Source organism: Neolamprologus multifasciatus, chromosome 15, assembly GCF_963576455.1.
Source record: "Neolamprologus multifasciatus chromosome 15, fNeoMul1.2, whole genome shotgun sequence".
Taxonomy (NCBI): Eukaryota; Metazoa; Chordata; class Actinopteri; order Cichliformes; family Cichlidae; genus Neolamprologus; species Neolamprologus multifasciatus.
In genome coordinates, this window is record NC_140453.1 from 6337291 (window position 1) to 6351474 (window position 14184).

The window sequence follows — 14184 nt, forward strand, 5'->3', positions numbered from 1 at the left end:
GTATATTGACAAAAATCAGAGTGAAACTTAATTTTCTTACAGCGACAGCATCAGTACAGCTAAGAGCCAGATGCCAGTGGGAGGATTTGAAAGCTAGGAAGTGAGAAGCCCGACAGAAAACAGGAGAATTTAGTGAAGGTTTACAACCCCCCCAAACAAAGTCTGTCTGCATCCAGAAAGCAGCATCTCTGCTCTGGAGCCTGAAAGAGAGTCATTAAAAAAAGAAAATGAATCCCCTTAAAAGAAAAAAAATATGCTTGCACAACTAAGTGTGGCAGAGTCTGAGCGATGGAGGAGCATATATGGAACATGTTCACACATACACCACCGCCTCCCCTCAAGCATGCAAGAGGAACGCTTCTTTTGGTTCTCTAGGAGTCGTTAAAGCAGCGGAAGAGACAGACAGTCTGATGAAGACTCCCAAGTTTCGCTGGGGAACCTCACCGCACCACACCACAGCGGCCCACTCTGAACTCTGTCATTAAGACAGATTACTGCTAGTTACCCTTGGCTGGCATTGACTCAGAACTTACCACAGATCAAAGCACAAAGATTACTTGGCTTCCATGTTTAAAGATCCCAGCATAGAAAAATAATGTGGCTAATGTCTCCCCCTTCAGTCTACACTGGATTTTTTTTTTCAATTTGCTCTTTCTTGTGGACACATTTATAGCCATAAATTGGACAAGGAAATCACAATCCCTTTACACACTTGGCTGTATGTTTTGTTTTTCATTGCTAGCAAAAAAAAGAAAAAAAAAAGCTGAATTCCACAGACGGACACCGGTGCCAGCTTAATGCAGATTAAAAAGGGCAGAGTCAGACGGTGATGTGGTGAGGCTGGCAGTCTGTGTTGTTTTGTGCCTGTCTATCAGAGGGCCGGGGAAGCTTCCTGCCATTTTGGTGGAGAGCAGAGTTTCTTTGAAGGGACAGGAAGGCAGAACTGCATTTCCCACAGCCTAATGTGAACGGCAGGGCCAGAACTTTACTGATGGATATGGAAGCACGCGCACACAGACTCCTGTGTGCTTTCTAATGCAGCTAAAAAAACCAAACAAAAAAAAAAAAACAACAACAACCAAAAAACAGCTCCACAACCTGCCAACCATCTCCTTCAGAGATTCCTTCACAGCAGCAACAGTCATTTAACAGTACACAATAAAGCTAGAAAAGGAGTTAAGGAGTCGGTGCTATAGTGAGAAGCCCGTTATTTTGTGGAGTGGCTGCTTCTAATTAATGCGAGGGAGACAGAGGCCACACAGACAGCAAGGAACGCTATTTCTGTGGAACTGAAAGTTTCTTTTAAACTTTAAATCTGTCTCCATTTGATTTTTTTTTTTTTTTTTTAAATTGAGTGGTTGCGAGGAGTAGAATTTTCACAAAGCAAACTAAACTAATTTGGCAAGAAAACAAGCCCAGAATTTCTCGGTAACTAGAGTCCAATCTTCTTTTTCTGCCATGTCTCCGTGGAGAAGACAGTGTGGCTGCTTGGGCTTCGTTTTTGAGCTGATAATACATGTTGCTTTCTTTCAGAGACATACAGAAGCATCGTGTCATCATCGGTGTTAACATTTTTAACATGTAATTAATTCTCTCTCTTTTTTTCCTTCAAGGAAATAATACAATTACCACGACATCAAAACAAATAAACAAACAAACAAACAATAATCTACGGTCCAAAATGTTACAGCCCATTGTTTTTTCCTCCTCTATGGCCTGATTCCTAATAAGTCCTCTGATTAGATTCCTCCATCGATATCAGTGGGCAGCTGTACTCACGCCATGGCGCTCAAAACAAACAGTTATTCAGCTCTGCCATTTGTTCTAAAGGTGTGGGGCTGGGAGTGCGGAGGAGACGGAGGGTGGGAAACTTCAGCTGAGCTACTGTACATATCTGAGCCTTGATGTGGCAACAATGTGTTCAGCGGAGGACGGGTGCCTGAGTGTTGGGTCACTTCCTTCCTACTGAGGCTGAGAAAGAAGTGGGAGACCAGACGGACTGAGAGCCCGTGGCCAGATACCGATTTCAGCCCAGCGCACCGTCCTGTCTGTTAGTGAAGGAGAGACAGCGCTAAAAGCTTGTCCCCCTGAGCGTGGGAGAGTGTGTGCGGAGGGCTGAGAGACACCTCGGTCCCCGTGTGAGCACCGCACACGTCCCTGAATGGGCTCGACTGTACAGAAACAACACACATATACACACACTCACTCGCACACAGGCAGACCATCTATTAGTGTTACCTAACTGAGCACTTGAACAATGACCAGTAGCTAAACTTCCTCGCTTTGTCTGCCTCCGTATAACTTCACAAGAGCTTTCAGGCTGTTCTCACACAGACACACAAATACTTGTTTTGTTTCTCACTTTTACACAGAAACGCTCTCACAAGCACATGTATACACAGGAGCTTAAAAAAAGGACTAAGCTTTATTATTATTTATCTGACAGGATCTAAAGGACCTATTATGATTTTTAGAGAAGCTGTTGTTTTACAGTGCACCTCAGAAAGGTCGTTAAATGAGCGCACTGCAGGCTTATCAAACAAGGTATCCAGTGTCCGCTGCGCTGGGACAATTTGACAAAACAGTCATCATAATCCATAACTGAGTTTATCAGAGACCCCTTCATTAGGTCACTGAGAACGGATGTGCTTTCTGTAAGAAGGTAGCGGCCTCTCTCACCTTAGACATCCATCAGTCATCTGAAGCCTGGTGGTGAATCACCTTTCAGTGTGCTGCAGCTAACCCTTTGCTCAACAAGCCAATCTTTTCTGATAAAGGCCTGCTAAGCCATAAATTCACTTGGACAAACCCCCCAAAACAAAACACAATCTTTCCATTGAATCTCATAATTCAATGGAAATTGCTGGTATGTGTTGTGAACCTCTGCAGAAGCCCTTTATCTCAGCAGTTCCCTGGGAAGTCACTGTGTGACCTACAGGTAGAGATAGTGGAGGGTGATGTTGCTTGCCCTGCCCTCCTGACCCAGGACTAAGATCTATGGATTCTCCCACGGGCCTCTATTACTCACTATTCTATAAAAGAGGATATTCACTATTTACTGTTATTGGTCACCTCTGTGTGGTGCTAAACTTACCTCATTATTGCCCTAAACAAGCTCTGTATCTCTCTCCACATAAGCAAACTTTCTTCAGATTAGCCTGCCCTTGAACAGCCATTGCTGTTACATGTTACATCTAATACATCTATTTGTTAGACTGCAAATTGTGGGACATTTACTTATGGGATTTGATAGCCTAGTGTGAAAAGCTGTGCATGAGACCAGGGGGACTCATTTGAATGTTCAGTAGTAACACTCCAAAGTAAAGGAGAAATGGCCCCTCACACACACACACACACAGACTGACAGGACTTACCAGGTATCCGTATAAAGGACCATCCATGGCGGGGATAGAGGGCCATCACACCCCCAGGGCATTGTGGGTGAAAGGCATTAGCCCTCACACGCCATTCTGATGCCAGTTCAGGAGAGCCGTACAGGAAACACTGTTTAAAGATCGTGCCTCCTCCGCTGCGTGTCACCTGCCACTCGTATTCAGCACTGCGGTCGTTACAATAGCGCTCCATGGGAACTGCTGTCACCTTGGAAACAAAAGACAGCATTGCATGATGGATAGAAACAACATTTTACGATGGCAAAGCACAATACTGTACGCTGACATAGGCTCGGTTTTTAAGACTTCTTTTTTTTTTTTCTTTAACAAACTGATAACTTTGCTCCAGAGAGATTCAAGCTGTAGATGGAGAGATGTCGATGCATGCAGTCCTGGTTTCACTGAATCAGCAACTTCTGCATCTGCGTATGTTTGTGTGTGTAGGGGGAGGAGGAGGTGAGGGGGGCAAGAGGAAGCTGAACAACTACTGAATAACCTGAGCAAGAAGCCCTTTTTTGGAGACTCCGTTTGTTTTAAGTGCAGCTGGGAGTCACAGTGTTGACCTCCTGTACCCCAACCACACACAGTCATACAAACATTTCACAGATAAGAGCTTCCCATTGTTAAAAAGCCACAAAAGCATTGTTCACAGCGCTTCCCTCTTCCATTTCCATGACCACCCAAATGCTTAGCTGTTTTAAGCGCGCCAGCACACAACCCCGACTGTCATCGCATACAGACAGGCAGGACTTGCAAGTGTGTCCTCCTCAGTCTGTTTGTTGCTCTTATACACATACCCTGGGTGTGGCGGCTAGCAGGAACTTAGGTGGCAGCGTGGGCTGGCAGGATCGGATTGTAAAGGTGCCCAATTTTCTGCAGTGGACCTTTACATCTGTGTGCCCCACCACGCCGGGCCTGGAGGCCGTGAACACCAAATCCTGAAAAGCATATACAGAAATCACCACAATGAATCAATGATTTTGCTTAAGCAGAAAAGAGAGGAACTGCAAACAGAAGTAAACAAAGTAGGATCATACAAAGCTCACTGAGTTCAGTGCTCATCGTTTTATAAGCTGTTCTCACATTATATTTAAGTTAATCTGGCTTTTATCCAAAGACATTACATAACATTTCAACTTAAGGCTGAAATTGCTATGTGAAATGTAAGATTACTGCAGCCTATATGGTTTAAACTCCACATGTCACAGCATGTGGACATCAGGATAAAACACTGTGGTAAACACAAACATTCATTTGGAACAAAGTATAGTAGAGTATTACAGAATGGTAGGTTTTTAAAGGAATATGGTAATGTCTGCTTTTGTGTGACGTGTGTGAGATTATGGCTACACAGTGCCATCTAATGGCAGACAAAAAAATAAATAAAATCAACTATCAGTGTCAGACCAACTCAGGCAGTGCTTAGCAACTACATTTTTTTCTTCATTTTCTTTGTTGAAGGCCATAATGCTTTGTGTGTGTTTCACAAAAGCAATGCACCAAGGAAGATTTTAGTTTTTCAAACCCAGCAAGAACAGATTTTTGAAGCTTCAACAGCTTGAACATACAGGGGGATGTTACGATTGTTAGCAGATTGCAATTAAGACAAAAAAATACAGTTTAAAAATGTGCTGACAATATGCAAAAATCATATCAGCACATCTTTATGGTTGTGGAACATAACTAAGATGTCAGATACAAACAAAAGCAGAGTTTCATAAGGTAGATATGGATGACATTAAGAGAAAGACAACATGCTGTTTGTATATTACAACTGTTTCAGCACTGAGATGGAACAGAGATGGAGTGAGAGTGAAACAGAGGGACAAACAGCCAATCCAATGCTCCCCCACAGCTTTCTGGGTATAATAGTGCGCGTCTTGGTTCTCTCGGTTTTCTCAATTCCTTGATAGAAGCAAAAGGAAAGCTGAAAGCAATACTGGCCACGCTGTCAAGTACACAGCCAGAGAGAGATGAGCCAAGCAGAAAGAAGTGCCACTGTGTGCCAGCTCCATGCAGTTTTAAAAGAAAAATGAGGAGTTAAAAGAAGTTGGCAAGAACTGTGGGAGTGAGTCATTTCTACAAGTAGGAGTTTGGGGTCAGCGTGGTCATAAAGCACACATACAGTAAAAACTCTCCAGGTGTCTGCGAGTTTCTATTCCTTGCTCATATTTGAAGTTGCATCTAATATTCTTATTCTCATATGTTGAGAAGCTCCAGGGGGGAACCTAAGATGCTAGACAGCTGCCTAACCCAGCATGATGAGGCCGGGAGAGGAAGAGGAGGATGGAATTACCCCCGGCAGCATTTACTCCTGAGTATTTTCCACCCAACAAGTTAAGCTAGAATTGGTGGAAGGGTGGAAATGCGATACAGAAAGTATCTGCCAATTGCTAGCAGTTTGCCGAGTGAAATCTTGATGATTTTTTTTAGGCTTTTCAGTTAAGTAGATAAGTGAAGGAGCAGGAATTTTAAGCAGCGACAGTGTAGAGCTTTTATTATTATTATTTCTACTATTCTTTGTATTTGAACTGGCATTGCACCACTTCTGTACTAACAATAAGATTTCCATATTGCCAAATAATACAAAGAAAAAAATGTCGAAGCAATAATGTGCTGTCTCAGCAGTACCCATGAAACTATTTGCGTGTAGAGAAAAGGCTTTGCTGTATGTATTACATTTATCATCTTTACCGACGAACATTACACATCACTAATCATATTTTGCCATAAAACACCAGCAACACACTGGTCATGTATACTAATCCACACAGACAGACCTCACAACCAGCTAAAAGTCTGTACTAAAAGCAGATCAATATGTTTTAATTATTAATACAAGACTTTGTATATATTTTTTTGAAATGGTGTTTAATGATTTGAGGAGATTTCCTCTACACATCTGATGTAAGAGTGAAGCTAGATGGTGTGCTGCGAGGTCGTAGAAACATATACCAGGAGGGAAATCGACATTAATGGGTCACAGGGCTACAAAGGGATTAGGTTCCACATTGCGTCCCTGTGGACGGAGAGGAAGCTTGGGGCAGAGAGCATGATGTGTGGCCAAACACCGGCTGATGCTCTGGAGAGAATTTCAGCACTGTCAGCAGGACATGGATCCTTTACTGCCGTTTCTCATTTCTGCCACGCATTAATGTGCACTGCAGATGGCTACTCAGGAATTTCTTGCGTACAGCTTGCCATCAGCATGCATGCACCTTGATGTTTCTTACCTGCAAAACGGGACTGTTGTGCATGTTGGGGAAGGAAATGGGTCTGTTCAGCCACAGAATCAGGTCCTTGCGAGACAGACACTTAATCCCTGGCTGTAACTTTCCTCTGCAAGCCTCCCCGTCTCCGGCTTCCTCCTGGCCCTGTTCTTCAAGGTCGAACAGGCGCTGATGATGGAGCCGGTATGCAGCTTTCAGAGACAGAAAAAGGGCTAACCACCTGTAAAGGCAGGAAATGAAGACTCAAGTTACAAATGGGGAAAAAAACTGTAGAAATGGGTTTAAGTGATACATAAGCTCAGCCTCAATTAAGGTGGATTTACAACGTTTAAAATTGGACTACAGTAATTTTGCTTACCCCCTTTGGCTTTAAGGCAACCCACTGTTTAAGCCAACTTAATTCCCAAATCTTCACAAACAAAAGGATTTAACAGCAGGTGGATGGGGCTGTGCTTAAGATGACCATATAAGGTCACATAAGGTCATATATATCCACTCTCACTGATATCTTACTTAGCTAAGAGTAAAAATATCCATCTGAAACAGAGCATTTAGAGCAGTCTAAAGCCTATTTGATGCCTACCTTACTAAGGTGCCTTGGAGGATAAGACTGGACAATTCAGCTGGTGACACGTCAATAAAACGCAAGAAGGAGAAACAGCTTCCTTTGTCATCACCTGAAAATGGCAAAAAAAAAAAATTAAAATATTTGAAACATGACACTAAAGAAATCAAAAAAGGAGAAAATGTTAAGCATGGATTAATGGAAGTCAGGGATTAACCACTTTTGATTGATGGAGGCAAACACAGGTATTTGAAATGCCCCCTGTGCCCGTTTTTCTGACAATATTTCCGATTAAAAATAGCTGAACTGTGTTTCAGGTCTTCACCACACTGACTGAACATGTAGCCAACACCAAACTGGTGTGACAACAGGTTATCATCAGCCACTGCCATCATAAGTATCATTGTATTATCAGTGCATCCCTAATGGAAACATCAAATTAAGAAGACAGAAACTGAGGTTTGGATGTCAGGTCACGTCACAGGAGAAAACCAACTCCTGGTTTGAGCAAGAACTGTCTGTATTCTAGCTGAGAGCTTGACGTGTGCTCACCTTTCCTGTGAAAGAGAGACTGCTGTATGTGATTCGGGGAGAAGGGAGACAGCAGCACTTGAAGTAATCTGAGGACGACGTGGAGAGAAAGACCAGGTTACACCAAAGTTTTAAAAAAAAAAGGAGGGATAGCAGACCTGAACTTAAATTTGACATGATCATCTGATCTCAGTCCAACCCACACAAATTCTTATTTTCCTATCTATAATTGGGATAATAACCACTTGTGAGCCCCAAAGTCAGCTTATGTCCACAAGGCTGAATATTTGATGAAGAAAAAAACCAGACAGTTTTCAAAGTGTTTACACAGTAATGTCAAATGTAAACGTAACCCTAAAACACTGTTAACAGAAACTCTGACAGACCGTCTATTATAGGATTAAGTGAATATTAGTGAAGATTACGTGATCCTGTGAATGTCTCTGTGTGTAAGAACTCACTTTTTCCTGGTCTGACTGTGCGTGTGAATGAGGCCATGACGGTAGAGGAACTTGCACATGACGTAGGGCTTGAGGGACATGTGGAAAGGTGAGCGGGTCTCCTGACGCTCAAACAAGTCAGGGTGGTTGCAGAGCTACGCACAAACATACGCACAGTTGGAGTTCAGGAATCAGCATGTTTGTTTTGTGCAGCCAAGTCATTGTTCGGATCAGACTAACATTCTCAACAAATGGTAAATGGACTGGTTCTTATTCAGCACTTCTACTCTACGTGAGCAATTAAACCGCTTTATACAACATATCTCTTTCACCAATTTCACACAAACACACGTTTAAGAGCTTCCTACCCAATAGCCACACATTCACATTCTGCAGAACGCATCAGCAGTTCAGTATTTTGCACAAGGACACTTTGGCATGCAGGTTGGAGCAGCTAGCCACCTTCTGATTAGCAGATGACCTGCTCTACTTCCTGAGCCACAGCCAACCAAAATATAAGAATTAATATAATTTGTTTTTTAAACCCACTATACCTTAATAATAACTAAATAGGTTGTGTTTACATCAGTGCTTGTCTGTTTTAGTGCCAAAAAGTAACAGGCCAATTTTCAGCGGCTGGAGCAGCATTACGGTGCTAATTTCACAATTACTTTAACAATCCTGTCACGAGCACATACGCCAGGGAACTGCTTAGGGTCCAAGGCTTTTAAAGGGCCCCTAAAGAACAATTTGCGATGGCATCTATGTGAAAATGGCCCCCTTTCTCTATGAATTATGCAATTTAGGTCATACTAAATAAAAGATTTGGTCCATTTTGTATATTTTGGTCATATTGGACAGAAAAGAAGATTACCTAGGGTCTGCTAATTGCACAATGACTTTGTGATTGGCAATTAGTTCGTATTTTTATGTGCTGTGTGATGTAACCAATTTATTGTTCAAACATCCAAACATATGCGTAGCCATAGTCTTATTTATCGTTCTTGAATATCTAGTTATTTGCTGAGCGTATAGATCTCTTCAAGTGCCCTTCTAGTTTTCATACATTTTTAGCATTGAATACCATAAAGACAATAAAATATGGATCAGAGCTCATACCTTTCTAAACTGCATGACCAGATTCATGAGGGAGGAGGTGGTGCTGTGAGCCTGCTGGGCCGTGCCCATCGAGGACTGCAGCAGATCCTCGATAGAGATCTTGTTTCTCAGAGCCTGGTAGAGCAACCTTTGCCGGGAGGTCAGCTGACAGTAGGTCAGGATCTCAATCTGAAGAAGGGAAGGAGAGTTCAAACATTAAAAAAAAGAAATATAAGTCACATAACATACATGCAGAATAATGCCTTATTAAAACTGTGCTGCAGAATCATTGTTCTCAATGAAGGATGCTTCATCATGTGTAGTTCAAATTAACTTTACATTGTCCCCTCCTCTTTGGTCAGCCGAACAAAATGGTTTTGATTTTTCTGAGTCAGCATTACTATCCCATTAGAACACACACAGTGTTTTCCTGTGAGCATAGCCCAAACTGTTATGTGAGTATGGACTTCATGCCATTTGCCCAACAGTCTTTAAACAAACATTCAAATCTCTGGTTTTATCTTGTGCCACGCTTTGATGAAAGCCGTGAAACCCAACGGTAACGATCCATAAAACCATACCGTGAACCACCAGTGAACTTTCCTGGTTAGTATTGGCTTTCAGTGTTCTGACAAAACAAAGAGGAACCAGCGGAGAGCGGAGACGTGAGGGAAGTGGGCTGGCAGGACTACATGTGGGTGCAAAGGAAAGTGAAAAAGACAGATGTGGGGGAGTGGTGAACTCTGTCATTCCTCGAGACTCCCACAGAGCATGAGCGACTGCGTGTGTGCGTGTGTGACCTCGGGTCCAACATCTGTCAGGAGGATCTGCCAGCACAAGCATCACTCACACCCACATTACAATACTTTCTCTGTCAATGAGGTGTACAGAGAGACAGATGGAGAAAGGCTCCATGTTTAACCAGGAGAGATGACAAGCATGGCTTCTTACTGACACAATATGGTTGCATTATAGCTGAGAACTGCTGTATAAAATGCAATTACATACAGATTTGTTTTTCCCCAGCAGGCCTGCATGCTCTAATCCTCTCTCTCTCTCTCTCTCTCTCTTTTCAATTCATAAACCAAGTTTTTCATGAAAAGTCCTCTATTAAAAGACTGCGTTTTGCTTCCCTTGTTTATGAGAAACATGTCGAAAGTTTCAGATAATAAAGTATAAACTCTGCTATCTGAACGTTAGGGTTCAAAAAATTATTGCATTTCAGTTACAGTGTTTTTGTATTCTTGGCTCCACCCACCTGCGGTTCAAGCCTTCAGTTTGTGGGATGCAGCCAATCAGAAGAAAAATAGCTTGTTTCACACAGTGGATGAACTCTGGAGTGGCTCCAACAGCCAATATAAAGTAACTAAGTTTTGATTTAAGGTCTGAATCAAACAAAGTTATTGTAGTGACCATACATACATGGCTTCTGAACTTTTTAGGCAGGCAAAGATGTTAATCTGGGTGGTGAGAAGAAATGTGGAGGGACTGTACTAAAGCACATCACTGTGGCTGAATACTGAACTGCCGGCTATTGGGATGAATCGATGTAACTCATGGAGGAAATTCATCATTGCTGTTTGAATCTAGGTTGTATCAATATACTATTCCATCATCAGCTGCAGCAGAGGTGATTCTGTTGTTGTAGTGGTAAATGATGTGGATAATTAATGCATCGAGACCGTCCACTGCACCACATCTCTAACGTTTGTTTCATTCATTGACACATGGACAGATACAGAAATCTTCACCAACTAATACCACAACACCTGCACTTAAATTCTAGCTTTAAGCTCCTATATTGCATCATATTAGATTTCATTTATTAAGATCCTCACTTCTTTTTTGGACATATTTTCTATTCTACGGGCTGCTGTCACACTGTCATTTCCCAACATTCGGGATACAGTGGTCCCTCGCTATAACTTGGGTCACCTTTCGTTTTTTTGTTGTTGTTTTTTTTACACAGCGCATTGTGTTCTGCATCCTGATCGGCTGTAGACCATTTTTAATCAATCATCTCCGTGCCGTGTCTCCTGTCCGGTACAGAATGTGTTCAGCTTGTCAAATTTACATAAATCTTCGATCGCTAGCAATGTGACTCTGAGTGCTGTACAGTATGTTTGGTGTTTGTTGGGGATAAAAGTTACAATGTCGACGAAACATTTTGGACTGTCAAAGGCACCTGCAGGTGCCTTTGGTTTGATTCTATACTACTGGACTTATTTTTCTATGAAGGTTTGAACTTTGTGTTTAAACAAGAGACAAAAGTGTGAAAATGTTCATGCCTGTCTGAGAAAAGTGTATAAAGTGTGTAGTGAGGGGTTTTAAAACATCTATAATAATTGTAAAAAATAAAGTTGGCTACTTCACGGATTTCACCTATCGTGGGTTAGTTTTAGAACGTAACTACTGCGATAAAGGAGGGACCACTGTAAATCGAATATTTCTTATACTATCTTAGCAGAGTATAGGGATTAAAATATGGAGAAGGAATGTGGCATAACAGGAAGGATACCACTTGGGGGGAAGAAACCAATCTTTTTTGCCCTTAGGAAAACTGAAAAATGAGATTGTCGTGTCACCCTTAATTGTTAATACACTCTTGGTTCTTCTACCTTGTCTGAGAGTTCATTTTCCACATCCTTCTTGATTCTGCGCAGCATAAAAGGCTTCAGGATCATATGCAATCTGGATAGTTGGTCTGAAAAACAACAACAAAAAAAATTATGTTTACTTACAAATCATATCACATGCAAATAGAGCCAGGATAGAAGGACAGTGTTGGTGCACCTATTTTCAAATAAGCTAAAAAGCATACATATAAAATAGGGGGGGAAAATAGTAGCCTTTGCTGTACTCACTCTCATCGATGGCAGACTTGTTTTCAGCGTGGCTCTCTATGTCCTTGGAGAACCACTCGTTAAACTCTTCATGGGAATCGAACAACGTAGGCATGATGAAATGCAGCAGGGCCCACAGCTGAGAGGAAAACATGCAGTCTCTTACAGTTCTGCCCGGATGACCACACACTTGCCAACACACACACACACACACACACACACGCACGCACGCACACACACACACACAGACGTCGCTCACCTCAGCCATTGTGTTCTGAATGGGCGTCCCGGTTAGCAGAAGTCTGTTCCGACACTGGAACTGCAGGAGGATTTTCCACCGAACGCTGAAAAATCACAGAAACCAGGACCGTCACCTGCTGTGACAGCTACAGATGTTTATCATCTGCATTTAACACTTCATTTAATGTAATCACTGGATGTACTACATTTTTGGGATTATCGCTTTGTGTAGCTGTATGTTTGGCCAGTCTATTGATTTTGGCTGGTCTCCAGTAGGAGCCGAGAAATGACACATACTAGTGAAACCGTAGAGACCGGTTACTGTATTTTTCCAGACATTTTTGTTGATTTACCAAATGATTTAAAGAACAGTTTCCCTTGTTCTGCATATTTTAGCTGATTTATTACAAACTTTTTTTCACTTGCATTTCTCAAGACACTTATCCAAAGCACGTAGGGCTTTATTTGTTCAGACAAAAAAACAAGAAAACTTACAAATGGCCACAGCATTCTGTGCAAGTTAGAACTGCTGGGACTAGAAAAGAGTCATTTCTTTTACAACACTTGTGTTTTGGCCAGAATGACATTATAATTGGTTAGTAAAGTTGTTAAAAGGCCGGTCTGCATTTAAAACATCTTAATAATGTTTGTATGCTCAGGCTAGTTATTGAATTGCCAAAGAAGGGTAAGATAAAATCTTTAAATACAAAGTCTGATAAATCAGATATCACGCATCGACACATGAACCTGTGACCCTGTGATCAGAAATATCAATGCCACCATGATAACGCTTTACCTTGTGCTGCTTTTCAGTGCCTGGGCTTCATCTAGAACCATGTACTGCCACTTGACCCTCTGAAAGTACTTGACATCTTGGACCACCAGCTGGTAGCTCGTGATGACCACGTGGAACGGTGCATTTTGCGTGTAAAGGGTTTTCTGTGTGACAAAACACAGCATTAAGAGTTAAAAGGATAAAAAGTGCTGAGTTTACTGGCTGCAAAATGTACGGTGATGTATCCTTCAATGTTTACCTGGCTCCAAAATTTCCGAATCACTTTCCGATCGTGAGGATTTCCCCAGTACGGTAACACCTATGGGACATATCAGTAACACTGTTCTGTCAGAAAACCTTCATAGATCAAAATAATCCCCATGTGAACATGTTTAATAAAAAAAAAGAATAAAAAAAACCAAAACCCTACAGTTAAGACTGAGCAATGCTGGAAAAACAGAGCCACAGTGATGTTCTCAGAGAAAATGTCTAGGCATAACATCGCACATGAACCACTGCCCCACTTGTTGAGATATAAAATGCGATGTGAAAAGATTTACACATCATTACGTCGCTCAACGCAAGCCGCTTTCCCATTGTTTTCAGTCAGTCTTGCTTTGAATGTTCAGGAAGCTTATCTTCAAATTGTGTAATGGGGTCTTTTCACACCTCATTAGCAAAACAAACTGCAATTGATTTATTTCCAAACTGGCTGAGAAAATGGGCAAAGCTGAATGTCGTACACAACAAAGAGTCATGTTTATCACTGACTCTGTGTGTGTGTGTGTGTGTGTTCAAGCATAGCTGACATATTGATGCATTTGATAATATTTTGGCTACGCACCGTCTTTCAAGAGCCAGTTATGGCATGCAAAATGATTTTTTTGAGAAGTACCACTCAACAAAAATAAAAACAGCTATGTAGTTATGTGTCAATGTGAACAGTGCTACAATACTGCCCCCTAATGGACAGCTCTAGATAACATTTCATCTGGTAACCTGCGCTTGCTCTCAGAATGTCAAAACTAACAAACCACTGCATTAAGAAGCGGAGAGAGAAATGCATTGGC

General features: G+C 41.8%; 1 protein-coding gene across 4 annotated transcripts in view; it reads right to left on the bottom strand.

Annotated features, from left to right (window-relative positions):
• ino80 (INO80 complex ATPase subunit) overlaps positions 1–14184 on the bottom strand; it is a 44170-nt gene that overhangs the window by 20868 nt on the left and 9118 nt on the right. For all 4 annotated transcript variants that reach the window (XM_085132419.1, XM_085132417.1, XM_085132418.1 and 1 more), the window contains 12 exons: positions 13374–13433; positions 13136–13278; positions 12359–12443; positions 12121–12238; positions 11875–11960; positions 9278–9445; positions 8180–8313; positions 7740–7807; positions 7206–7299; positions 6626–6842; positions 4190–4330; positions 3375–3600 (listed from right to left, as the gene is read on the bottom strand). In XM_085132419.1, coding sequence (XP_084988545.1) covers positions 3375–3600; positions 4190–4330; positions 6626–6842; positions 7206–7299; positions 7740–7807; positions 8180–8313; positions 9278–9445; positions 11875–11960; positions 12121–12238; positions 12359–12443; positions 13136–13278; positions 13374–13433 — 1540 coding nt within the window. The remainder of the gene's footprint in view (positions 1–3374; positions 3601–4189; positions 4331–6625; positions 6843–7205; positions 7300–7739; positions 7808–8179; positions 8314–9277; positions 9446–11874; positions 11961–12120; positions 12239–12358; positions 12444–13135; positions 13279–13373; positions 13434–14184) is intronic.